Source organism: Alexandromys fortis, unplaced genomic scaffold (genome assembly GCF_014885135.2).
Source record: "Alexandromys fortis isolate MF-2015 unplaced genomic scaffold, M_Fortis_MF-2015_v1.1 scaffold_29, whole genome shotgun sequence".
Lineage (NCBI taxonomy): Eukaryota > Metazoa > Chordata > Mammalia > Rodentia > Cricetidae > Alexandromys > Alexandromys fortis.
Genome location: NW_026067891.1, coordinates 13,508,000 through 13,535,415, shown reverse-complemented (window position 1 = coordinate 13,535,415; position 27,416 = coordinate 13,508,000). Strand labels below are relative to the sequence as shown.

Sequence of the window (27,416 nt, the reverse complement as noted above, 5' to 3'; positions counted from 1 at the left end):
TAGATACATCAAAGGGATTTTTCTTAATTAAATCATTTGAAATGGGAAGACCCACATTTAATCCAGATCTTTTGAGGTGGAAAGACCCACCTTGAATCTGGGCCACACCTCTGCTGGCAGACTATATGAAGACATGGAAGAAGGAAGCTTGCTCTCTTTGCCTGCTACTCGCTCTCACTGACAAGTCCATTCCTTTCCCTGGCATTAGAGCATGCTTCTTCAGCATTCCAGTGTCTACTGAAGACCAGCCGAGACATCCAGCCTCATGGCCTGAGCAACTATTGGATAGCTGGACTTTCCATTGGTAGACAGGCTTTGTTGGACTAGCTGGACCACAGCCTGTAAGCCACTCTAGTAAGTCTCAGACAGACAGACAGACTGATGATAGATTCATTCTATCAGGTCTGTTCCTCTAGGGAACGCTGACCTGCAGGCAGGAACTGTTTCTCACTCCACCACAGCTCTGGGGAACCAGTATTCAGGCACTGCCACCACCCAACACTGTCTCATGGCCCACTGAGAAGAGCAATTGAACAGAGCTCTCCTGGCCCTGGTTTCTGACCCTTTCTTACCAGTCCATCCTGTCAACCGCAGCTGACCTTCCCCTAACCTCATGGAGTTAGAACTCAAGTTATCTGTTCCATCACTGCTCTCCTCCTGCTTAGGAACCAAATTTAAAAAGCATAGTGAAAGTGGTGACCTGGAGCCTGAGGGTGGCTCAGTGGTGGAGCCATGCTGTGGCATGTGTACCTAGCCCCCTCCCCTGCACACACAAATAAACATAAAAAATAAACTCTTGATAAATTTAACACATGCAGAGACACATAAACACAATGACTCTTGATAAATGTTACACACACAAGCACAAGCACATGCGCACATGTACAAAAAATTCAAAGACTCTTGATGTTATTATTACCTAGGTGACTTGTAAGATGAATATTCTAATATTAAACCATCATTAGATGCTAACTTTGTAGGCAAGGATTGACCCTAGAGCCTGGCATATACTATTACACACTCTATCACAGAGCTATACCCCGACTTTTATAACTGTGAAATAGGGTTTCACTAAGTTGCCCAGACTGACTTTAGATTTGTGACCGTCCTGGATTACAGGTATGTGCTTCCGTGAGCACTGTTCCATTAAGATGTGACTGGACTCAACCAGGAATCTTCCCTAGACTGCATCTGAACATGTGTGCCTATGTGGCACATGGGCATGCTTCCCTCTGTTTATTACCTTTGTCAGGCTTCCCTCAGGGGAACACACACTTGAACCAAGACACAGGTAAGAGCAACCTCTTCAAGACAATGGCTAGCAAAGGTTCTCTGTGGAGTCCTCAGTTCCTGGCCATTACCAAAGCCTCTCTTTTTTACTCCACTTACATCTTCCATCAGCTGTGCTTGGTCCCCTCTGGCAGTCAGCTCATCCTCCACTAAATATGCACAGCATCTGACAATGGCCTACATTTACAAGAATGAGGTTGTACATGGATTCGTTCTTCTCTAAATCTTGCACATCTGAGGTTAGAGTCTTTTCATGTGTGTGTATACATACATGTGTGCAGATTTTGTGTTCATGTGTGTGGAAGCCAGAGGACAACCTTGGATGATATCTCTAGAAATCACATATACCTCATTAGACAGGTTCTCTCCTTGGCCTGGAGCTTATCTGGTCCTCTTGTCCCTGCCTCTATAGTACCGGATTATAAGAGTGAGTCACCATGTTTCTTTTACCATGAGTTTCAGGCTGCAGCCCCAAGTCTTCGGGCTCCCACAGCAAATGCTCTCTGACTGGATCTTCTCTAGTGTTATACACGCACGCTTTGACACACTCTTGCCACAGGAGCCAAGTGCTTCTAGCTAAGTAATGCTCTTCAGAGAACCCACTTTCCCTTCCTCATCCAGTGCTCTGAGTTTATCTTTTATCTTTATGTTTCGTCTTTCTGGATCTTGTACTGGCTAGTTGCCATGGCAGGCAGCCCTCACTTCAGTCAAGACAGAGCAGCCAGCATTAGGGATAACCACAGAATCAGGAATTGGGTCGTGGGACCCAACTGGGTCAGCCTTACCTCAATGAGCTTCCTCTCATAGGAGCTTGCTAGTTCCTCAGCAACTTCCCCAGGCTTCTGTTCAGGGACTGTAACTTCTCCATCAACATTCCAAAGACTGGGTACAACTTTAAGAAAAGAAACACACTCAGGTAAGTGTCTTAACATGAATCAAGAATTACTCTCCCTTCATTTTAATGCATGTATTTAATTCATTTAATATGTATGCACATGTGTATGCAAGGCTACAATTTCTCCAGTGAGAAAGCTCTTGATAAGGGAAAACAATACAATTAGTAATTACTTCATCACTACAAAACCCTTACAGTAGAACAAAGCAAGGGAGAATAAACAGTCTTCTGAAGGTATAAGGGTTACTGGGTTCTGCACGAGTATTTGGAGAGTGGCCTCATCACCCTGGAAGCCTTGGGGGAAAGTATAAACATCTCAGCAGGGCACAAGCTGATGCACACATCTTTAATATTGGCCAAACTTGTTCTGGGAGATGGTACCTGCTTACAGTTTGCTATGGAATAGTACTGGTACGAGGTCCCAGGCTGTGGTGGTTTGAATGAGAACAGCCTCCATAGGCTCCTATGTTTGAACACTTGGTCCCCTGTTGCTGGGACTGTTTGGGAAGGATTAAAAGGTATGGCCTATTTCAGGAGGTATGTCACTGAGGACCAATTTGAGTTCTCAGAAAACTCAAGTCATTCCCAGTGTTCTCTGATTGCTGATTGCAGATCCAGGTGTGAGTTTTCAGCTGCTCCTGTGTCATGCCTCTGCTCTGCCATCATGGACTCTAGCACTCTGTCTAAGATGCTTTAGTCAGGGTGTTTTAGGATAGCAATAGAAAAGCAACTAATGCAGAAGTAGAACCAAGAGCCATATGTAAAGATTCCTTAGAACAGTGATTCTCAATCTTCCTAATGTGACCCTTGAACGCATATCCTCATGGTATGGTGATCACAAATCATAAAATTATTTTTATTGCTACTTCATAACTGTAATTTTGCTACTGCTATGACTCATATGCAGGATACTGATATGTAACCTCTGTGAAAGGGGCCACGACCCACAGGTTGAGAACCATTGCCTTTGAAGGACATCCAACAGCCTTGGGAAAGCCTGTGAAACCAGCGCATCAAATCACTGCAAGACCATGCTATAGGAAACTGGCCCCCAGGTCATTACGCACAGGCATGGTCACCCATTAGTGCCTGTTCTGTATTAAAGACCAAATAATTAAAAACTCAGAATGAGCCAGGAAGCTCCAAAGCCACTAAGAGAACAAAGCCAAGATAGGAGCCTGGAAAAGGAAAAGCCCAGTGACATGCTTTACAAACATGGGCCAGGCTCCGTTTCCAGCAGGTGCTAGGAATACAAGTCCTGAATGCCTACTAACCATATGGGATTATACCAGGGCAAAAGAAAGGCCTGAGGCAGCCCCAGTGACAGGAAGGGGCCTCCAGAACTGCAGTGCAAGCACTGGGACCTTGGAAGCTGCATGCGACCATGGCTGAGTTTCAGGCAGTTCAGTAACCAGGTGGCCATCAGCCATAGCTGGGCAGCCTACAGGAGAAGTATGGCCTCTGGTGACAGTGAAACACCCAGGGCTCTGAAACACTGAGCTGACTCTAACCTCCAGTGAAACCTGTATAACACTCAAGATACTTAAAGAAAACTTAGACTCCAGTAAAAGATGATCCAAGTAGCATGTTAAATTCATTCCCTTTAAGATCTCATTAAAGTATATATTGGTTTTGCTCTAGAGAAAAGGAAAAGGTGTGGAAGAAATGAAACAACAAGATGTGTGGAAGCTGAGAATCAGACAGGCAGAAAAGAGAATTTCAGCCCTGAACACAGGGCTGACTGTTCAAGCTGACTTGAACAGAATGACTCAAGAAAGACTGTACACTGTGAGACACACACCAGCCTGGGAGGCAAACAGGGATGGAAGATACCAAGGGCAAGAAGTCCTGTGAGAAGTTGCAGTCAGAAGACTGGTCTGCTCTGAGAAGAAGCTATCAGTACATCTGGGCTGAGTTGAAAGTTAGGATGCATTACTGAAAACAGGGAGGTGAAGCTAATCCACAATGAGATTGTGAGATGTCCCAGTCTCCTCTCCTAACCCTACTTGCTCCCTGAATAGCAGGGACCCATCATGTATCTCCCAAGCAAGGTGACAGGAATTGGATCCTCCTAGGAATCCAAGGAGCTCAACCTGAGGAGACTCTGGTGGAACTGTCACCAGGAACAAGACAGTCAAGTAGACCTGTGGTGGTTGTGGTGGTGGTAGCAATGGTGGTGGTAGCAGTGGTGGTGGAAGCGGTAACAGTGGAGGTGGTGGAGGTGGTGAAGAAGGTGGAGGTGGTAGAGGTGGTGGTGGAGGTGGTGGTGGTGGTAGAGGTGGTGGTGGTAGAGGTGGTGGTGGTGGAGGTGCTGGTGGAGGAGGTGATGGTGATGGTGGTGGTGGAGGAGGTGATGGTAATGGTGGTGGTGGAGGAGGTGGTGGAGGAGGTGCTGGTGGAGGAGGTGGTGGTGATGGAGGAGGTGGTGGTGATAGAAGTGGAAGAGGTGGTGGTGGTAGAGGTGATGCTGGTGGTGGTAGTGGTGGTGAAGAAGGTGGTAGAGGAGGTGGTGGTGGAAGAGGTGATGGAGAAGGTGGTGGTAGAGGTGGAGGTGGTGGTGGAGGTGCTGGTGGAGGTATTTGAAACCCCTGGCTGCTTCCTGTGGACTTAAGCCAAACACCACCATGGAACCGTGCTGTGGACAGACTGGCACTTTAAGATTTGTCTCATTTGGTCAGAGAACGCTGCAGATGCACAAAAAGCCAGGTCCAAACCAAGAAAACCTCTAAACAGACACAGTATGCTTCAAAATATGCTTAGATGCTTGGGGGGGATAAGCTGGAGAGAAAACCTCTAAACAGACATAATATGTCTCTAAAATGTGCTAAGATGCTAGAGAAAAAAAGAAAATAGATATTGAAGTGATAGAAAAATAAATAGTTTAAAAATAATAAAGCAAAGTCTGTAAAGAGAGAGTAAAGTGATATAAAAAGAATTAGCCACATATGGATGGGAAATACCATTACACAGGGCATGTGGATCAGATAGAGTGCTTTGTAAACTTTAAATACTTTAAATGCTAATGAACAGAAAAATAGCTGCTGAGAGATGAAGAGGAAACAGGAGGTAGAGACAGAAGAAAGGTAATACCACATGACAGATCACAGACTAAAATAAATGGATTGATTAATTTAAGTTATAAGAGGTAATTGAGAACAAGCCTAAGCTAAGGCTGAGCTTTCATAATTAATAATAAGTCTACTGTCGTTATTTGTGAGCTGGCAGCACAAAGAAAATTCTAACTACACCCATCTGTATGTCGGATGCTTGCATTGTGATTCATTACAGTGGCAAGGTCACCACAACATGGGGATCTGTGTTGAAGGGTCAGAGCATTAGGATATTGAGAAGCACTGGCTTACAGACTGTCTCTCTGGACCTAAAGTCTATTCAGGCTTAAAAATGTACTCCTAGCCTCCTTGTCTTTGTGAACTTTGCTAAGCTTCAGCTATTTTGATAAGCTGAGTCATATAAGAAACTGTTAAATTCTATAATGGTATACTCTAAAAAAATCAGGAGAGTTCGCAGTCTCTTTGTGGACTATATCTATGAGTTAAAACTTTTATTTTGATAATAAAAGGAGATACAATTTGGAAATTATTTTTAAGGCACAAACGTAGCAGAGATAAGGCTTTAAAATATTAATCATATAAAAAGCTATCAATTTACTGTAAATTGTTAAAGATGATTAAGACACACAAATTAATGGATCAAATTATTTGATATGTTCAGAACTATACTTGTAGTCATACTAAATACTAATACAATTAATTATAGGAAAAAGTTTCATTGAGCTTCCTATGTGTGTGTTTTCAAGGTTAAACCTAATACAAGTAACTAGAAACAAGCAAAGGTGGTTTAGTGTAGATATACCTAATAGATAATGGTCCTCAAACTTGCCAGATATCAGCTGAATATAGAACTTAAAATGTTAAATGCAAAAAAGGTTACCATAACAGACAGAGAACCCCCAGTTCCTAGTGGTGACCACAAGGTCTCCAAAAAAAGATGATGGTTCACAAAGACTTCACCTGAATTGTGGTGACCCTTACCACTGGGCATAATTTCCCCAATGCCCTAACTGCTGCCAGGACCCTACCTGTACTGGCTTGTTTTGTGTGTCAGCTTGGTATGCATGGTACAGTCATCAGAGAGGAAGGAGCCTCAGTTGAGGAAATGCCTCCTTGAGATCCAGCTCTAAGTCTTTTTTTTTTCCCCAAACACATTTTATTATCAGTCCATCATGTTCAGTTTTAAAAATCCTTCTGGAAATTTTTTTTATTTATTTATTAAAGATTTCTGTCTCTTCCCCACCGCCGCCTCCCCTTTCCCTCCCCCTCCCCCAATCAAGTCCCTCTCCCTCGTCAGCCCAAAGAGCAATCAGGGTTCCCTGCCCTGTGGGAGTCCAAGGATCACCCACCTCCATCCAGGTCTAGTAAGGTGAGCATCCAAACTGCCTAGGCTCCCACGAAACCAATAGGTACAGTAGGATCAAAAACCCATTGCCATTGTTCTTGAGGTCTCAGTAGTCCTCATTGTCCGCAATGTTCAGCGAGTCTTTTTCTCAATTAGTGGTCAATGAGGGAGGGCTCAGCCCATGGTGGGTAGTACCATTCCTGGGCTGGTGATCCTGGGTTCTATAAGAACACAGGCTGGTCAATCCAGGGACACAAGCCAGTAAGCAGCACCCCTCCCTGGCCTCTGCACCAGCTTCTGCCTCCAGGTTCCTGCCCTGCTTGAGTTCCTGTCCTGACTTCCTTCAGTGATGAACAGCAATGTCAGAGTATAAGCTGAATAAACCCTTTCCTCCCCAACATACTTTATGGTCATGGTGTTTAATCACAGCAGTAGAAACCCTAAGACACCACCCAAACTGTGGACAAGCAGTACAAAGTGGATTGCGCCACTTTGCCTAGACAAAGTAATGACAGTCCCTCACATGCTCCTCCTCCACAGGAAAAGTCTCTCAGGTCTCCGTGGCCTGGTGGCCAAAGATTGATACTGCCCTAGTCGGTCCCCAACGATGCCATCAAGACCATAGGGGCCTCTGATAGCTGTCTAGATAGCAGATAAGTCTCTGTCATCTTAATTGATACACAGACCATTTGGATTATACTTCCTGTTATAATTTATCCTCAGATTTCTGATGGCACTGATAACTAAATTAACTGTAGCTTTGTCAGCTTGTCAGCAACAGGCAACCAGTTTCTTCCCTAGGACTGCAGCTACTATGTCAATTCATTTCATACATAAAAACCGGGCTTTGCTTTTTCTAGATCTACTAGGTCTCCTGTTGAGAAAAGGCAGACAGGTTTGCCTTGCTTACAGAGTTCATATTAAAGGATAAAAAGGAACTTGCTTTGCAATGACTGCTCTCCGTAATCAACCACTTATGGCAAATGATTACATAGAAAATGGTTTTAAGTTTATGCAAATTCTGAGGGTCTAAGAAAATGATTTAAGACATATCAAAAATGGGAAACATTTCAGATTTCTTCCCTCTTGTGCCATTGTAATACTACAAGTTCAAAGTTCAGAGTTTTAACCTTGATGGATGAAGTTCTGATGAGCCTGGTAAAGCACTGAATAGTCCAGCTGTTCTATAGACATCTATGAGCTGCTTTTTCTACAATATGGAGCTCAGTACTGTGGTGGTTTAAACAAAAATTGCCCTCATAGGCTCATAGGGAGTGGCACTATTAGGAAGTATGGCCTTCTTGAAGTAGGCGTGGCTTTGTTGGAGGAAGAATGTCACTGTAGGGATGGGATTTGAGGTCTCAGTAGCTCAAGCCATGTCCAGTGAGACAGTTCACTTCCTACTGCCTGCAGATCAAGATGTAGAACTCTCTCAGCTCCTTCTCCAGCACTGTCTGCTGCTGCCTTGCTTCCTACCATGACTAACATTGTCATTTCAAAACCCCCTGTGAAGATTCCCTGGAACTGCTTCAATACTAGGCTGTCTGTCCTACCATAGGCTCTTGGGTGTTGTACAGCTCACAAATGACAACAGAATACAGAAGGCACAGACGCTAGAAGCAAATGAGCCTGAGCTCGAATCTCGATTAGGAGACTTTCTACAGAGTACATGGCTGCCCTGGACACAGTGGTCTGCTGGGAAATAAATACTCCAAGTTAGCAGGGTAATGTTGAAGGGATCCAAACAGAAATGGGTGAGGCAATCAACAGGAAGCGTGGTTCAGAAAGCAAGCCTGTCTGCACTCGGTGACCTGACCATGAACAGAATATCAGGTTGTAATCTTGACATCCGCCCAAGTGAGAATTCCCATTTCTCTAAATCCTCAAGACAGGCAGATCGGGTGCCTTACTAAACAGCATCTCGGTACTGATCACATGAGCCACTATCACCTGCCTGGAGAGCTGACTACAGTGGACAACAAAGGCAGTGTGGCTGCTCCTCCCACACCTCCCAGCTACCGAGATCGTTTACTGCATGTGCATAAGTGAGCAAGCATTCTCAGCCTCCATTTCCATTTCTTTAAAGGAAAAAAAATGTACTTTTTCTTGTGGCTTTATATCTTTAAAAAGTTTATTTTCTTGGCTCATTTGGTAGCTCATGTGTGAAAACCAAAGATATGTTTTATGTTTTAATTACTGTGCCTATGAGTAATAAAAATGCCTCTAACCAAGAACAGACATTTCCTGAGGTGCCGGAGGCTGTTGTTCATATAAGATCACAAGCCTCCTGTTTTCACTTCCCTAGCCAAGTTTGGGTGACCCAACTTCACCAGATGTACTGGACCACACACAGGCGGGAGGGACATAGGCTGAAGCGTGCCACTATGTATACTCCCCCTAACTGGACAAAGGTAAAAGTAGAAGTGAGCCCCTGACTGACCTAACTCAGCGCCACTTTCAGGAGGCCCTGGAATGGAGCTGGCTAATATTTAATTAAAGCTTGCTTTAAATTTGGCTCACATTTGTGGCAGAGGTCGTATTCTTGAAAGTGGGATGAGCATGTTCTCAGGGACTGACAGAGGGAAGACAGTGAGGACTGAAGTACAGCCTGAGCTAGAGAGTGGGGCTTGACCTTAAAATAAAGAAAGATTAAAAATAATTTAAAAGTGCTTTTTTTAAGTAACAATTTTACTTCCAAAAGAAAATACTTTTTACATTTTTAGGCCTCAACTTGACATAGGCGAGAGAGCTGCAAAAAAAGGGTGGAATCCGAACCCCACCCAGCCTGTGAGTCAGAGGACCGCAGCATGGCTAGACAGCTCTTTCCTCAGAGCATCCTTTCTCACTTAGTCCATACAGCTCAAGAAGGTGGGCAACCAAGACGAAAAGGGAATGATGGCAGTTAGATTCACTGGGTGCTCACTACGTGTCTGGCACCACTGCAGACCCTAAAGACCTGAAACATTCCACCCTTGTTCCCTGATTCCACCATCTTTTCAACAATGTCCTGGGAAACAGGAAGTGATGTCACCATCACCATGAGCAGGGGTGAACCCATCAGAATGAATGATACGATGTCAGACAGTGGTGGCACTCACACATGTGTGGTGATACTAAATAGACACTAGACTGTATAGTCAAAGCTGACCCACTGGTGGCTACAGATTGTATGAATTATAACTATCATGAAAGCTTGGACACAGGATCACTCCTGGCCACACACTTGCCAATATGTCAACAAGTAAACACACATGAATACGTGCACCTTTTTTGCTTTACTTTTTCTACACAATACAATTGACCATGGTGTGGTGATGGAGGAAGGTCATTGGTTAAATAATAAAGAAACTGCTTGGCCCTGATAGGTTAAAACATAGGTGGGTGGAGTAAACAGAACAGAATGCTGGGAGGAAGAGGAAGTGAGCTCATACGCCTTAGCTCTGCTCTCTGGGGCAGACGCGATGAAGCTCCAACCCAGGATGGACATAGGCTAGAATCTTCCTGGTAAGCGCACCTTGGGGTGCTACACACATTATTAGAAATGGGCTAGTCCAGGTGCGAGAGCTAGCCGAGAAGAGGCTAGATATAATGGGCCAAGCGGTGTTTAAAGAATACAGTTTCTGTGTAATTATTTCGGATAAAGCTAGCCATGCGGGAGCCAGGGCAGCCGGAACGCAGCCCTGCCGCTCCTTCAACAGTGTGGCATAGTTCTCTCTGACTCCTAGCAGGCCTCGTCATTGCCACCTTCATTTGCTGTTGAAATAGGACCGGCAGGGCTGCGTCCCCGGCACCCGGCCGCCCGCATGGCTAGTTTATACCCAGAAATAATTACACGGAAACTGTATTCTTTCAAACACTGCCTGGCCCGGCTAGGTCCAGTTTCTTATTGGCTAGCTCTTACATATTGTTCTAACCCATTTCTAATATTCTGTGTAGCCCATGAGCTGGCTTACCAGAGAGGATCTTAACCTGCATCTGTCTGGAGTGGGAGCATCATGGCGACTCCTCCTCTAACCTTCTTTCTCCCAGAATTCTCTTCTGTATACTCCGCCTACCTAATTTTCTATCCAATAAAATGGGCCAAGGCAGTTTCTTTATTAGTAAGAAATCATTCCCACATCATTTCCCCTTTTTCCGTTTAAACAAAAAAGAAAGGCTTTAACTTTAGCATAGTAAAATTACATATAACAAAACAGTTATCAAGTAAGAATTACAGTTACAATATTTATATCTATTTTATCTCTTATCATAACTAAGGAAAACTATAACTATTTATTCTTCAACTCCATCAAAGACTCCAGAAGGATATAATATTATCTAAGTAAACAAGAAATAAGAAAACTCTAGAAATGACAGAGACATCTCGCTGCCTGGACAGTCACCCAAAGTTCCTCTGTACCGTTGGGGCATCCATCTTCGGCCTACAGGCCCATGGTATCCAGAGACATTTCCATGAAGCAGGAAATTTCAAAGACAGTTCAGTCATTTTCTGCTGTGTCCTGCAGAATGTCTCGCAGACTCTTTCATGAATCAGGAACCCCGAAAGACCATCTCACCTTTAGGCAAGTTCAGCAGTCCTCTCTCTGAGGGTTCTCTGTGTCCAGTTTATGCAACAGTCCAGGCAAGAGCAGTTTCTTGCCCAAATGACTATCCAACTCCATAAGGATCCTCTTCGATGCCCATCTTCCTCTTGAAGTAGCTGGTGCTGCCAGGAGCAGACGTGTCTCCTTGTCATGAAAAGTCCTAAGTTATTAAAATATTTTAAATGCCATATTCTGCAGTCTTTGAAAGATATGAAGAATGCCTATCTAACTGAAATATATCTCTATATATCTAGAAAATCTAATTAACATGACTACAAGCTTAACTATTAGCGATGATTATCCATTAACAACCTATATTTCCTAATTATACATTACATTTTTAAATGAACTACACAATCACAATACCTTAATCAAGATCAAAAATACATATACATATAACAAAATTGACCTTAAAATCCATACCAATGCAAATTATTCATATCTATATCATATCCCCCTTTAAATGTAAAAGAACATTTATAAACAATATTTGGGAACATGGGCGTAGTTTTTTCTCTCCAAACTGCTTCCTGCTGAATAGGGGCGTCGTTAATTAGGTCGTTCATGATATAACCTGTGTGCTAGTTTCATCTCAGTTGGCAATTGAGCGAAGCAATTTTTTGAGGGTGTTCACAGCAACCTTTCAGGAGGGCGTGGTCTATCATACCAAATCGGAATAGATGCAATCCACAGGGTCTCATCCTCTGCAAAAACAAAAGAAGACCCTCTCCAAAGCATCATATCCTTAGACCCAAATTCTGAAATCATAATACCCTCATGAAATCCATTTTGGTTTAGCTTAGCAGCCCATATAATGAAATGTCTCTCTGTACTTAGCTCCTTCACAGTCAAAAATTTTAAAGAAAACACAATGTACATAATCCAGACTCTCTGTGAATTTTCCATTTTTACGTGGCTTATTTTTCTTTATTTCTCTTAATCTATAACTATCTGTACTTCTGTACTCTGTCTCTTTAAAGACTTTACCCTTTTTCTTTTTAAGACATTAACTTTATTCTTTATATTCTTTTTCTTCTCTCTCCCAAGCCTACGTACATTCATCCAACAGTGTCTGAATCTGTTTTATTGTGAATCTGTAATTTTTTTACTATCCAGGAGCACTTTGTTTTGCGCCTTTAAATCACTAAGCGCTTAAGAATCTAAGCTGTGACATTCCTAGGTCAAAAACAGGTACTGTATGCTGGCCCCGCCCAGTCCAACATGGCGGAGCCGCTCGTGCCTCTGATCCTTGCACATTGCACCATTAGCATGGCGGAGCTGCTTGTGCCTCTGAGCTGCGGCACACAATGTCCCCCTTTTAGGCACACAGCAGTCTAGTTGCCATCAAACAAATCGTAGCACTTTAATCCAAATGCTCCATTCATAAGCTCTGTCTCCCGCCGGAGCCAGACAGAGATCACAATGGCGGCACAGCCCAGAAAGCCGGCATTTTAAAACAGCCAGTTTTTTCCTGCTGCCGAGTCAGGACAATTTCTTTGCGGCACGCAACCCAGAAACAGCAAAAAGCTGTTTTAAATTCTCTCTCTCTCCTTTTTAAGCCCTCTCAGGTTTTTAAGTGGATTTAGCCCATCACGTCTGGGCGCCATCTGTTGAAATAGGAGCGGCAGGGCTGCGTCCCCGGCACCCGGCCGCCCGCATGGCTAGTTTATACCCAGAAATAATTACACGGAAACTGTATTCTTTCAAACACTGCCTGGCCCGGCTAGGTCCAGTTTCTTATTGGCTAGCTCTTACATATTGTTCTAACCCATTTCTAATATTCTGTGTAGCCCATGAGCTGGCTTACCAGAGAGGATCTTAACCTGCGTCTGTCTGGAGTGGGAGCATCATGGCGACTCTCTCAGCTTCTTTTTCCCAGCACCCTCCTCTGTCTACTCCGCCCACCCAACCCTCCGTCCTATGAGGGCCGAGGCAGTTTCCTCATTATTACAAGACCCACCTCCATCAATTTGCTATAGTCTTAGCACACAAGTCTGGTCCCTTCTTTATCATAGCCACATTATACCTTGACCACAGTCTTACCATCCCAAGTCAAAGCCTTGCACCTTACCAGCTCTGTGCATGTGCAGAAATAACTGCAGGATCAATGGAGTGTTCTGTCATGGTGACCTACCATCCTGTCTCTGTGGGCCTCAGCTTCTATACCTAGTACCAACCCAAGTACAAGGCTCTCAGGTTCCATACTAGTGTTATAATTTTTGTTTTCATTTTTATTTTTATTCAAGGCCAGGGTTTCACTGTATAGGCCTGGCTAACCTGGAATTCACTATGTAGACCAGGCTGTACTCACAGAGATCTACCTGCCTCAGCCTCCCTGGTGCTAAGATTAAAGTTGTGTGCCACCATGTCCAGCTCACTGCCATGCATTTTCAAAACAAAATCTAGAGGAAACAAGACAAACTGACCAAACTGAGATGGCTGCATACTGAGCTCAGAACAAGTAATCCACCCAGTGGCTAGACTGAAAGGCCCAGAAAAACAGGCAAGAGAAGAAAGCCAGTACAAGTCTGAAGTGGCAGGACTTAGGCCCGGACCATGTGGTGGTGGCACACGCCTTTAATCCCAGCCCTTGGGAGGCAGAGGCAGGCAGATCTCTGTAAGTTCAAGGCCAGCCTGGTCTACAAGAGCTAGTTCCAGGATGGCTATGACTATTACACGTAGAAACCCTGTTTTGAAAAAAAAAAACAAGCAAACAAGCAAACAAACAAACAAACAAAAAAAAACAGAGGCTCAATGCCAGCTCAGCACAAGCCTGCAATTCCTAGAGACACTTTCCAGCCACAGGCAAGAAAAACCAACCACAAAAATATTAGGACAGTAAAGATGATTTTTGTTCAGAAAAAAAGGTGAGAAACCTTCACACAATTAATGTTGAAATTTTGAAATATGTCCAAGGGCCAGGGACCTTCAAGGACAAGTATCATGGATAAACTATAGAGATGCCTACAGCACAGAGAAGGAAAAAAAATAACATCCTTGAAACTCAAGATCATGGCAAAGTCTACTGCTTCAAGGCAAATGATACATTTAGAGCAAAAATCATGTTGAAAGCTCACTTCCTTATGATTTCTCAAGAATGACAAAGGATCAGGTCACAGTGAAAGGAAACAAGGCCACAGACCAGCACAAGACACCTCAATGTGAGTGGTCTTAAGAGGGGACTCAAGAAGAGAGCCAAGGAAAGTGGGTGCTCATGTGCAGAAAGCAATGCCAGGGAGGCCATATGGGATGGATGGGGTATTAAAATGCAGATGCCTGGGCCTTGTTTGCTGCAAATTAATTTGTGGATCTGAAAGAAGGTCTGAGAATCAGCATTTTATACTGAAAGTGATTTCTACATACAAAATAGTGTGAGGAGAAGAATGTGATTTTAAAAAAATCTAAATGCAAGAAAACTTAGAAGTACCCCTAGTCTTCATGACTCCAGAAGGAAGCACAGACTCGTGAGTCCAGGCAAGGCAGTGAGGCCTAGGACCTGAGCTGGAAGGAAGCTGGGCTATCTACCTGTGTCATGGACTCCTGGCTGCTTTGCAATGAAGCTGACTATCTTCCAGCTACTGTCTTCCAGAAACTCACCAGAGTGAATGAGGAAGGCAAATTTTATACTTTGTATAAGGTGTGTATGGCCACAGTTGTAGCTGATGCTCTGTGAGCAAATGAAGACTGGATGATCTACACTGCAGGTAGAAATGACAAACTTGGCTAAGTAAGGACACTCCTATTACCAAGAGAGAAGAGTAGAGAAATAAAACACAAAGAGAAGGGATGCACTGGGACGGCCAGATGTGTGTCCTTGACATGACAGACAACAAAAGAAACAGCAGAAAGGTGTCCGAGACACGCCCTGATGCCTGTGGCCCAAGGGGCTGGAAGACCAGCGACTGGAAAAGTAGCTCTGAAGAAGAGAGTGTCCACTGCAGGAGTTAGACTAGCAACACACCTCTAGGTGTGTCTATGAGGGGGTTTCCAGAGACAACTAGACTGTGAGGGCTTTGACCTCTCAGTGTATTGATCCCTTGATTTACTATTGACGGCATTTTTGGAAGGGAGTAAAAACAGAACGTGGCTCATCTGGCGGGAACAGATCACTGGTCTGTGACTCTAGGGCTGAACCTTATCCTGGCCCTTTTCTGTATCCCATCTCTCTGACACCATGTTGTGAGCCATTCTGTCCCGCCGTGCCTGCCTGCCAGGGACACTATGCACCTAAACACATGCTTCCTCCCGTAAGCTGCTGTGCTCCTGTACATGGTCACAGCAAAAGCTAAATACGTCCACCTACCTTCCTGTTGTGAGAAAGCTTGAGACCAGGGAGACCAGGGAGACAGAAAAAAACCAGGACTATGGTCCTGCACCTCTTCACCGCAGGTGTCCCACAATACAGACCACCACTGTGTGCAACAGTCAGGCTCAACCTAAACAGGATGTACATAGCACAGCCCTCTCCCAAGGCTCAGGGATCTCTGCTGAAGAGACTGAGGTAAGAAGACTGTAAGAGCCAGGATGGCTTCCAGAAAATTGCATTTGCCAGACAATAGTGAGCATCTGCACAAAACCTGCAAGAGTTCAAACCAGACAAAACCTGCCAGAGAGGGGAGAGGAGTCCTTCCTGTTTGACAGCAGCCAAGAGAGTCAGTTTTCTTCAATAGTGTGAATGCTGGTAGGTTAGCGACACCCTGGGCAGGTCCTAACCCCAAAAGGAGGCAAAGCAAATAGGACTTGATAATTGTTGGGTTTCTGGGGAGTGGGGTGGTTTGTTTTTTAAATTTTAGTCTTTAAAAGTTGAAGTTAGATGGGTAGGGAGGTGAGGGTGGATCAGAAGGAGTTGAAGAGTAAATATAATCAAAATACATTAAATGAAATTTTCAAAGAATTAATAAAAGTTTTTTTTTTAATCCAGCACTCAGGAGGCTGAGGCAAGAAGATCAGATTTGAGGCTACTCTGGGTTACACAGAGTGTTGGGGACCTCATGGTGAGGGGCACACCCCAAACCATCCAGCATAATTAAAGCTGATTACAACTAGAGGCAGGCAGAAAGAAGGGCTCCCTTGGCCTGTGTCACAACAAGCCAGGAGAGCCAACACAGCCCCCCTCAAAGCCAGGCAAATTCTGAATAGTCCCACATATACCAGAAGCTGAATGCATTTTTCTCCCTAGTAAGAAAAGGACTTTGACATATTGGGAACAATACCATGATAAATGGCAAGCCAGAGGCTATTTCAAAAAGTCCACAGAGATGTTCTGCCTTGACAACCTCCCTGAAAATCCTAATTATGTCTAGGAACCCAAACTTCAGTGCCATGGAGGAAGCAGACGGCAGGAAAAGGGGGAGTCTGGGGAGGGGTCCCGTTCACCACATCAGAAGCCACAGGACCGAGCCTGACTCTGTCCTCCTCCAGTTGCTTTTGGTCATGGTGCTTATCACAGCAACAGAAAACACACATTGGAGCAGACTGACGGCAAACTAGAGAGACAGGAGCTGCTCTCTGCAGGCAGGGCTGGCCCTGCTGAAAATTCCAGAAGTGATTCACACAAAGCCCCAACTGCAGCGGTAGAGGTCCCCGTGGATCTCCATCCCAGCAAAGGTAAAGGCACGTGTTTCAGTGTGGACCAAGTCCTCAGCAGCGGAACAAGGAGGCACATCACCAGCACAGGTGACAGGCTGGAAGGAAGTGTTGGCAGACATGGTCGATAAAGGCAGGTGGCAGCAGACCACATGGCACCTGGCAAAACAGAGCTGCATCTGCTTTTCTCAGGAGGGAGCAAGATCAGTAGGTCTCTGGGCAAAGTCATGTGACAGACTGGCACTCAAGGCAAGTGCAACACTGAGCTACATCCCATTTCTTTTTACTTCTAAGAAAGGCTCTAAGTTACACAGGCTGACCCTGTACATGCAATTTTCCTGCCTCCTTCCAAGTAGCTGGAACTATACCAAGCCCAGGTATGGTAGATTATCCAAAGAGTAACTGTCCTCGTCTTGTTCAGTACATCAGCACACTCGGTCCTGCTGTGAACTCTTCCCTCTAAAGTGAACTCTACACTCAGTTCAGAACCCCGACTCTCAGTGATGCCCCCAGTCCTTCTCTCTCTCTTTCGCCAACACTTCTTTTATCCCGTACTCAGTCCTGGATGGACCTTAACGCTCACTCTCCTGGAGGTCTCACTCTGCGGGGCTCCAGACACACTGCACTTGCAGCTCAGGATTCTACCCATGTGCCTCATTTCAACATAGGAAAACTGGACTCCACAGAGGTCAAGAGTCATAGAAGTGCTATGAGTTCTGAGGAGACAGGAAGGGCTGCCGGGCAGGAGCCAGAGCAAGATCCTGATGTTCTCAGGAGGACAAATGCTTTGGAGCTAGCAGAGGAGGGAGGTAAAGCCTCTTCTGAATCTATCACTTGGAAGTTGTAGAATGTGTCCTACACACTTGGTTTATTTTACAGATTTGGGAGAAGCTGGCAGGGACAGTGAGGCTGTGTGTGGTAATGAAGTGGTACTGGGAGGACAACACACCTCCATTTGGGGATTAGTCATGAGTTCTCATCTACTTGTGAAGCAATGACTTCTGCAACATCAAGGTCAGGGGAAACACCACACAGGGAATCAATGCAGCTCAGCTGACAGAGTGCTTACCCAGCAGCCCCCAGCACTGCAGAAATTACACATGGTTGTGCTCACCTGGAACCCTGGCATTCCAGCTTTTAATTAATTCTAACATTAAGGAGCAACTAGGTGCGTGGGGGGAGGGGGGTGTCGACATGTGACAGGACAAGACAGTGCAGAGGCTCCTATACTTGTGTTCTTGCTGAAGCCACTAGTTTAACTAGAATTTTATCTCCTTGATAGAGAATCCCATGGAAAATTACCTAACTCTGTCTAGCAACTCAAGGTCAAGATGCCCCAGCTAACTTACCTTAGCTTCTGTTGAACTACTTGCTTGTGCAAAACCTCCTTGCAACCACACCTCCATCTCTAATTCACTCAAAGTTGCTAAGGGATGTAGTTGCTACCAGAATGCAGTTTTTGTCTTAAAAAAAAAAAAAAACTATTCTGAACACTCAGGGATATACTTACATCTCAAACACCTGAATATAGTCCCAGCTGGCTGGAACACTTTCAATTGGCTATAAACTTTGTCTGAGTGGCCATCTCCAGTGGTCTCCCCAAAACAAATATTCCCTGTAAGGAAAACATGTCCACCTCCCTGTAGGGAAAGCATGCTCTCCTCCCTGTAAGGAAAGTATGCCATTGCTCAGTAAGGAAAGCGCGTCCATTGCCCTGTAAGGAAAGCACACCCATTGCCCTGTAAGGAAAGCACGCCCACACCTATTGCTCAGTAAGGAAAGCAGGCCCTCTCTGACTTATTCTGAAGCAGTGCAGGGGCACTTGGGCAGAGCCTAGCTGAAGCCCCATGCAGGAAGTGTTATAATTAGAGCCACACTAATAAACTGCCACAACAAATCTGGAAGGAGGAACGTGACTTTTCTCTGAGAACAGAAGACTATCATTTCAAATGAAGTAACAGTAACAAACGGTGAGAAATGTGATTAGGGAGTGACAAAGTCTATGTTCCAACATTCAGGAGAGTCCTCCCTGGTAATCCTCCTGCTGGGGCAGGTTCAGAGACACTACTCTCAGTAGAGGGAACTATCTCGATTTAGATAATGCCAGACCCCAAGTCTCCACTGAAAACTCACTCCCAGGAAACCCTCGATTCTGCACATATGGTTGACATATCAGTCAACACCAGAGCTGACAATGGCTAGTGAGACAGGGCAGTGGCTAAGGGTGCTTGCTGTCAAGTCTGATGACTGGAGTTCAGTCTCTGGGACCCACATAGGAGAGGGAGAGAACCAAATCCTGTAGGGTCCTCTGGCCTCCACATCCATGGTCTAGCATGCATAGTTCTCTCTCACAAGAATGAACAGATGTAATTAAAAATTTTCAAGAACTTTGGTCGGTGATGGCACACACCTTTAATCCCAGCATTCGGGAGGCAGAGTTTGAGGCCATCCTGGTCTACAAAGCTAGTTCCAGGACAGCCAAGGCTACACAGAGAACCTCTTCCTCCAAAAAAGAACTTTAAACAAACTCGAGAGTCAATGACAATTGTCTTTGGATCTCACTTGGCTCCAAGAGAGGTCAAGAATAAAAGCCACCATCTTGTTACAAGAACCTCAACAACCTGGTGTGCTCTTACTCTCCACTAGCAGATCTTACATGCAGCAAGTGATATGGCCAGCCATGAAGAGACTTTAGGCATATGAGAAAAGGACCTCAGGTGGCAGAGCAGTTGCAACAGGAGATCTGAGGGCAGCGAGGGCCACAGAAGTCATCTGCCTAGCACACACCAAAAAGCTGTGGGACAACCCATGCTAGGGGTCTGACCTCAGACACACGGGGCATGAAGGATAGAGAACAAACATTTCATTTGTTTGCAACTGCATGTGTAGACATGTATGTGTAACTACATGTGTAGATGTGTGCATGTATGGAGAGTTGTTATGTCTGTACCAAAAGGTACAGAGAAAAATACAAAGTGTCTCTCCCCACGTTCCATTCATAGAGCCTGTGCCCAGGATATATAAAGGTGTCAGGGGGACAGGGCTGCTAATCCCTGAGCATCTCACAGCCACATGCTTTTCCAAGAATGAGCTTACCAAACTGAGACAGACGCTAAGGTTGGCGTAGCAGGACATATATGTACAGGAATGAATGACGGAATGAAGGAAAGGTGGAGGGTTATTTTTTAAATCGTGCATGTGTGTTTTATATCTGAGTGACCATGGCATACATATGTATCACAACTTAAGTGTTGGTCCTTGGCTTCTACCTTTGAGATGGGATGTCTTTATGCTTGCTGCCGTATAGCAGACTTTGCTAGCTGATAACTCTGGGGGATTTCCTATCTCCACTTCCAGTCTCTCTTAGGAATACTGAGATTACTAATGCTGCCTTTCTATGAGTTCTGGGGATCTGACCTCAAGTCTTAATGTCTGCACACCAACACTTTACCCACTGAGCCATCTGCCCAGCCCAACATGTGGTTTTTAAAGAACATAGTTAAGTACCATCAGTCACTTCACCTGAGGTTGACTTCAAAGCCAACTGTTCTGGTGGTGGGCAAACCAGCACCTTCTAAATGGTACCTTGGCTATGGGATGGTCCAGTGTGTTTGGTTGGTGATTTTTTACCATCCATGCTGGAAAGAACCACACAAGAACAGGACAAGACAGGTTTATACAGTGACCTAAAGTCTTAATAGTGTCCTACATACCCACATGACTCTCCAGAATACTTGGAACAAGTGGTACTCCTGTTTGACAGAGAAGCACACTGGTGTTCATGGATACTGAATGGACCTGCTAGGGTTCCAGGAGGCCTTAATCAAGTCTGTGGACTCTTCTAAAGGAACCACCTGAGACTGAACCCCTGACTATTCAACCTGGTCCAATGCCCTGCACATGACGGGCCAAAATAAAGGACTTAAGTAAGGTACTAACATCCTTAAAAATACAAGAAGCCTCTATCTATCTTATATAAAGATACAGGAGTATTTGGGGGCTGCTTGTACATGTATGTGCATGTGGAGGCTAGAGGACAACCTTAGCTATCATTTTTCAGGCACCTTAATTCATTCATTCGTTCAAAAAAGGCATCTCTCAGTTGGCCTGTAGCTTACCAAGTACACTAGTGTGGCTGGCCAGGGAGCTCCAAAGATCTGCCTGTCTCTGACTCATTACTAGGATGACGAGCACATGCCAACTGGGTTGGCTATGCTCTGAGAATTAGACTTGTTCTCCTGATTGCAAGGAGATATTTCCTTTGCAATTTCATGTCCAACCTTTCTCTCCAGCCCATGAGTTTTCTCTTCAGTCCACTAAGCCCCAATCATGCAACCACTTACTCCAAGGTTGGCAAGACCTTTCTCAGGAAAGCAGAGCCATGTAAAACAAAGGGCTAGTAAAACACAAATAGACAAGAAAATAAACATGGAGATTAGCTCAATATTTTGATAAGTTGTTTTCATTAAACCTACCACATCAGGTTAGGAAGACACCTCAGTCAGTGCCATATAGGACAAAGGACCAGACTTAAGATCCCCAGAACCCACTTGAATGCCAGGCAGGTATGGTGGTTTGTCTGCCATCCAGTCTTGGAAGACAGAGACTGGGGGAGGGGTACTCCCAAAAATAAGCTGGCTATAGCCATATCAGCATTTGAATGAGAGACCTTCCCTCAATGAATAAGGTGGAAGAGCAAACAATGATGGTTCCCAACAACCTCAGACTTCTATATGCATTGCACACATGTACGTGCACGCCTCCACACACACAAAAAAAAACTGTAAAAAAAAATGAACCTATCATGTTAAAATAAACGCACTGCCTTGATCAAACCTGTTCTTCCTCCCCAAGCTTTCCTTCTTCATTAAAAAGGTATCAGCATAACTTTCAGCTGATGTCCAGCATGACCTGGCTCTGCAGTCACACTAACACACTATGTCTGTCTGCTCCTTTCTTGGCTGAAAGCAGCCAGTGCAGATGCAATCAAACAGGTAAGAATGCCCTCGCTTCCTGCTGGGCTAGATTTGATTTGGATTCACTAGTAATAAAAAAAGAAAAAAGAAAAAAAAAACAGCAAAATCAGATATAACAGAACTCCTGGGAGCCATGCTCTCCCCTGTGTGACTCAGCAGACTTGTGTTCTCTAACCATTGATGGAGAGAGAACCGCCATTTTCATGGTAAAACTCAGCTATACACTACCAGCATCAGCACTCTGGCCAGCTACTGATTCCCAGGGGAGCTGGAGGACTTGGAGACTGCCATTGGCTGGCAAGCAGGAGTTCCTCTCTCTCCTCCAAGCCTGAACTTGAACTAAGTACCATTACAATCAAGGCATGAAGGGAGGCAGACCCATCAGTGACAGCCCACATGGAGGAGACAGAAAAATAAAAACAAACAGATCCACAGACAGACTAGATTCTAATAACACGAAATTCCTGGTCAACCAGGATAAACTCGTATCAAATGCATCACGAAACACTCCTTTCATGCACAACAGTACTAGATGTTTGCAGGGCTTCTCTACTCAGTATTAAGTCACTTGTCTTGCTTTTTGTCTACAACAGTGAATTCTAAGGGACCAACAGACAGACAAGCCCTTGTGCTCAATAGCCATCAATCCTTTTTTTTTGTTTTGTTTTGTTTTGTTTTGTTTTTTCGAGACAGGATTTCTCTGTGGTTTTGGAGCCTGTCCTGGAACTAGCTCTTGTAGACCAGGCTGGTCTTGAACTCACAAAGATCCGCCTGCCTCTGCCTCCCAAGTGCTGGGATTAAAGGCGTGCGCCACCAAGAGTTAGTTCCAGGACAGGCTCCAAAACCACAGAGAAACCCTGTCTCAAAAAAAAAAAAAAAAAAAAAAAAAAAGAACCCAGGCAGTTTATGAAGTTGCAATTGGAATCCTGGCTAATTTTTTTAAAATCTGGCCTAATTGTAAAACTCATCTAGAAAATGAGAAACATTGCCATTAAAAAAATAAGAAAATAAACAGGAACTACTTCCAACACTCACAAATACTGCAAATGAAATAAATCACAAAAGAGCAAGATTTGATTAGGCAAAATAAAAAGAATTTTAGTTTAAAACTTGCACAAAAAATTAAGGGAGATATTTGCCACAAGAAATGGTATCATAAATAAAAAGTACATAACATAAATATCTAATTTAAAGTAGCATTTTTTTTAATGTACTAAGCATGATGGCACCCACATGTAATCCCAACACTTGTGAGGATAAATTAGAAAGGAGAGTTCAGGGCCAGCCTGGATTACATAATGAGATCCTGTCTCAAAATTTAAAAATCAACCAACTACTAATTGAATAACTAAAACTACCAATGAATAGACTCAACTATAAAACCCAAAACAGCAAGCATATAGTCAATATATTTATACAAACTCAAACACTGTAAAATAAAGCCAAATGTACAATTAAAAAACTGAAATAATGCACACAAAGCTTTGGAAGATGAAGCAAGCATGCCACATGTGGCTTCCATGCAGACTCCTTCTAGAAAGCCACTGATTTTCTTTGCAAAGAGCCCTGAAGTGCTTACTTGGTCTCTTCCAGGAGCTAACCCCAGAGAACCATCGTAAAGGGCAGGCATAGAGAGCCACTAGACCAGGACCAAGACTATAGCCATAAATAAAATGGGCAGAAGATAGCCACAGGGATGGTGGCCCAGTGCCCCACACCCCAGGAGGGCAGACAGGTGTGTGGTGGGCTATGGAGAGAAGAAGCTGAGTGGTTCACACACTGTGGAGAGAAGCGGGACTGAAGACACAAAGGCAGTAAGGAACACACTGATATGAGTGGTCTACATGGCCACCTGGGACCACGTGATGTCTGGGTCTGTGCTGCCACCAAAGGCCATGCCTGGGTCCATGGACCTACTGCACTTGGGATATGCCCATGGTATGGGCCATCACCTGAAGGAACATTGCCAAATTCTTTTTATGAGACTACAATTACCCTGATACCCAAACCACATAAAGACATTACTAAGAAAGAGAAATACAGACCAGTCTTACTCATGAATATTGATGCAAAAATACTAAATAAAATAATGGCAATTCAAATCCAAGAACACATCAGAACTATCATCCACCATGATCAAGACGGCTTCATCCCAGGGATGGTTCAACATACTAAAATCTGTCAATGTAATCCACCATATAAACAAACTGAAAAATAAAAATCACAAAATAGAACATCCCTTCCTGATAAAGATCTTAGAGAGAGCAGGGATACAATAAACATACCTAAACATAATAAAAGCAATATACGGCAAGCCAACAGACAACATCAAACTAAATGGAGAGAAACTCTCAGCGATCCACTGAGATCAGGGACAAAACAAGGCTGTCCACTCTCTCCATATCTATGCAATATAGTTCTTGAGGTCCTAGTTAGAGCAATAATACACAAAGGAGATCAAGGGGAAACAAATGAAAATAGAAGAAGTCAAACTCTCACTATTTGCTGATGATATGACAGTTTACATAAGTGACCCCAAAAATTCTACCAAGGAACTTCTACAACTCATAAACACTTTCAGTAATGTAGCAGGATACAAGATTAACTCAAAAAATCAGTATCCCTCTTGTACACAGATGATAAATGAGCTGAGAAAGAAACCAGAGAAACATCACCCTTCACAATAGCCACAAATAACATAAAATATCTTGGAATAAGTCTAATCAAACAAGTGGAAGACTTGTATGACAAGAACTTTAAATCTTTGAAGAAAGAAAGTGAAGAAGGTACCAGAAAGTGGAAAGATCTCCCACGCTCTTAGGTAGGTAGAATTAACAGTAAAAATGGCAATCTTACCAAAAGCAATCTACAGATTCAATGCATTGCCCATCAAAATCCCAGCAAAATTCTTCACAGACCTCAAAAGAACGATACTCAACTTCATATGGAAAAGCAAAAATCCCAGGATAGCCAAAAAATCCAGTACAATAAAAGAACTTCTAGAGACATCACAATCTCTGACTTCAAACTCTACTACAGAGCTACAGTACTAAAAACAGCCTGGTATTGGCATAAGAACAGATAGGAGGACCAATGGAACCGAATAGAAGACCTGGATATTAATCCACACATCTTCAAACACCTGATTTTTGACAAAGATGGGGAAAAAATAGAGAAAATGAAAGTATATTTAACAAATGGTGCTGGCATAACCAGATATCAACATGTAGAACGAATATAGATACATATCTATCACCATGCACAAAACTGATGTGGGATTTCGCTCTGTATGCTGTGATTACCATTAAAGAATAAAGAATCTACTTTGGACCTATAGCAGGGCAGAAGTTAGATAGGCAGGGAATACTAAACTGAATGCTGGGAGGAAGACAGCAGAGTCAGAGAGAAGCCATTTAGCCTCCACTGGAAACAGATGCCAGAACTTTAGCCAGTAAGCCACAGCCTAGTGGTGATACACAGATTAATAGAAATGGGTTAAATTCATATGTAAGAATTAGGAAATATGAAGCTAGAGCTAATGAAGCAGTGATTTAATTAATACAGTCTCTGTGTGATTATTTTAGGTCTGGGCAGCTCTATATTTTTGTATAGAAAGTGGCCCTCCTTTCTATACAAAAATAAAAACCAAATGGATCAAAGACCACCCTGAATCTCATAGAAGAGAAAGTGGAAAATATATTTGAACGCATTGGCACAGGAGACCACTTCCTAAATATAACCCCAGGAGCACAGACACTGAAAGCAACAATTAATAAATGGGACCTCCTGAGACTGAAAAGCAAACGACATGATCAACAAGACAAAATGACAGCCTACAGAATGTGAAAAGATCTTTAACCGCACATCAGACAGAGATCTTTTTTCCAAAATATACAAAGAACTCAAGAAATTGGTCATCAAAAGAACAAATAATTATTAAAAAATGGAGTAGATACCTAAACAGAGAACTCTCAACAGAGGACTCTAAAATGGCTGAAAGACACTTACAGAAATACTCAACATCCTCAGTCATCAGAGAAATGCAAATCAAAACAACTCTGAGATTCCATCTTACACCTGTAAGAATGGCCAAGATCAAAAACACTGATGGCAACTTATGCTGGAGAAGTTGTGAGGGAAAAGGTACACTCCTACACTGCTGGTGGGACATCCACTTTGGACATCAGAAACAGCCTTCCTCAAGACCCAGTAATAACACTTTTGGGTATATATCCAAAGGAAGCTCAATTGTGCCACAAGGATATGTGCTCAACTATGTTCATAGCAGCATTGTCTGTCATAGTCAGAATCTGGAAACAACCTAAATGCCCCTTGACTGAAGAATGGATAAGAAAAATGTGGTACATTTACACAATGGAGTACTACACAGCAGAAAAAATGACGACATCTTGAAGTTTTCAGGAAAATGGATGGAGCTAGAAAATGATGTAGGAATCCCCTCTGTGTATTGAGATTACCATAAATGAATAAAGAAACTGCCTTGGCCTTTTGATAGGGCAGAACTTAAGTAGGCAGGGAAGATGGAACTGAATGCTGGGAGGAAGAAAGCAGAGTCAGGGAGAGAAGCCATGGATTCTCTGCCTGACATGAACATCAGTTAGAATCTTGCCAGTAAGCCACTGCCACGTGGCAATATACAGATTAATGGAGATGGGTTAAACTAATATGTAAGAGTTAGCCAATAAGAAGTTAGAGCTAATGGCCAAGCAGTGTTTTAACTTAGCCAATAAGAAGTTAGAGCTAATGGCCAAGCAGTGTTTTAACTAATAAAGTTTCTGTATGGTTATTTCGGGTGTATGCTAGCTGGGCAGCCAGGACGAATAAGCAGGCCCTTCCCCTGCAACAAGAAAACATCATATTGAATAAGGTAACCCAGACCTAGAAAGACAATTATCACATGTACACTCATAAGTGGTTTTTAAACATAAAGCAAAGAAAACCAGTCTAGAAATCACAATCACAGAGAACCTAGACAACAATGAGAGCGCCTGAGTGGAGCACAGTAGCCAGGTACTCAGTCAATGAGATTTGTGTTAGCGTGATAAGGGGAAGGCAGAGATATAAAATCAAAACCTACAGTACTGGGAAATAAATATAAAAAGCAGTTCTGAGTCATGAGTATAAGCAGAGGCAGCATATATTAAAAAGAAAGTGAGAGACAGTGTTTTAAATCACATATATTCTGCCCCTCCAGGCAAGAACAATTCCCACAGGAACAGAAAATTGTACTTTTCCAATAACCCTAAATTGTTATTTATTTCTGAATCCTCACCTGTTACTATTTGGTTCCCTTAGGTTTCCACAATGCTGAGAGAGCTATGATTGTAAGTCAGAATCTATATTCCAAACGCACACAGGCACACACAGATCGAATCTACAGCCCATGTTGCCAGCCACCTTTTATTGGGTTTTCTGTTTTGAACACTGATTAATTTTCCTTTCAATAACAGAAGTGTGGCATGCCAACTCTCCACCCTTTCAGCATCCCTTTCCTCCCTATGCGGAGTCTTGGTCAGAAGCCTGAGAGTTGGACTGCTGGACTACAGAGAACCTCCAAGCTCTGCAGGTGGAAATCTACACTAAAGGAGGGACCTAAAACAGGAAGGAAGGGCAGAGATTGTGATTTCCATAACAACGCCCCTGAACCCC

The 27,416-nt window shown here is 43.6% G+C and overlaps 1 protein-coding gene across 3 annotated transcripts in view; it reads right to left on the bottom strand.

Moving 5' to 3' along the window:
- The window catches only part of LOC126497976 (sorting nexin-29), a 356,924-nt gene that overhangs the window by 189,068 nt on the left and 140,440 nt on the right, over nucleotides 1-27,416 (bottom strand). For all 3 annotated transcript variants that reach the window (XM_050136295.1, XM_050136287.1, XM_050136280.1), the window contains exon 9: nucleotides 2,076-2,182. In XM_050136295.1, coding sequence (XP_049992252.1) covers nucleotides 2,076-2,182 — 107 coding nt within the window. The remainder of the gene's footprint in view (nucleotides 1-2,075; nucleotides 2,183-27,416) is intronic.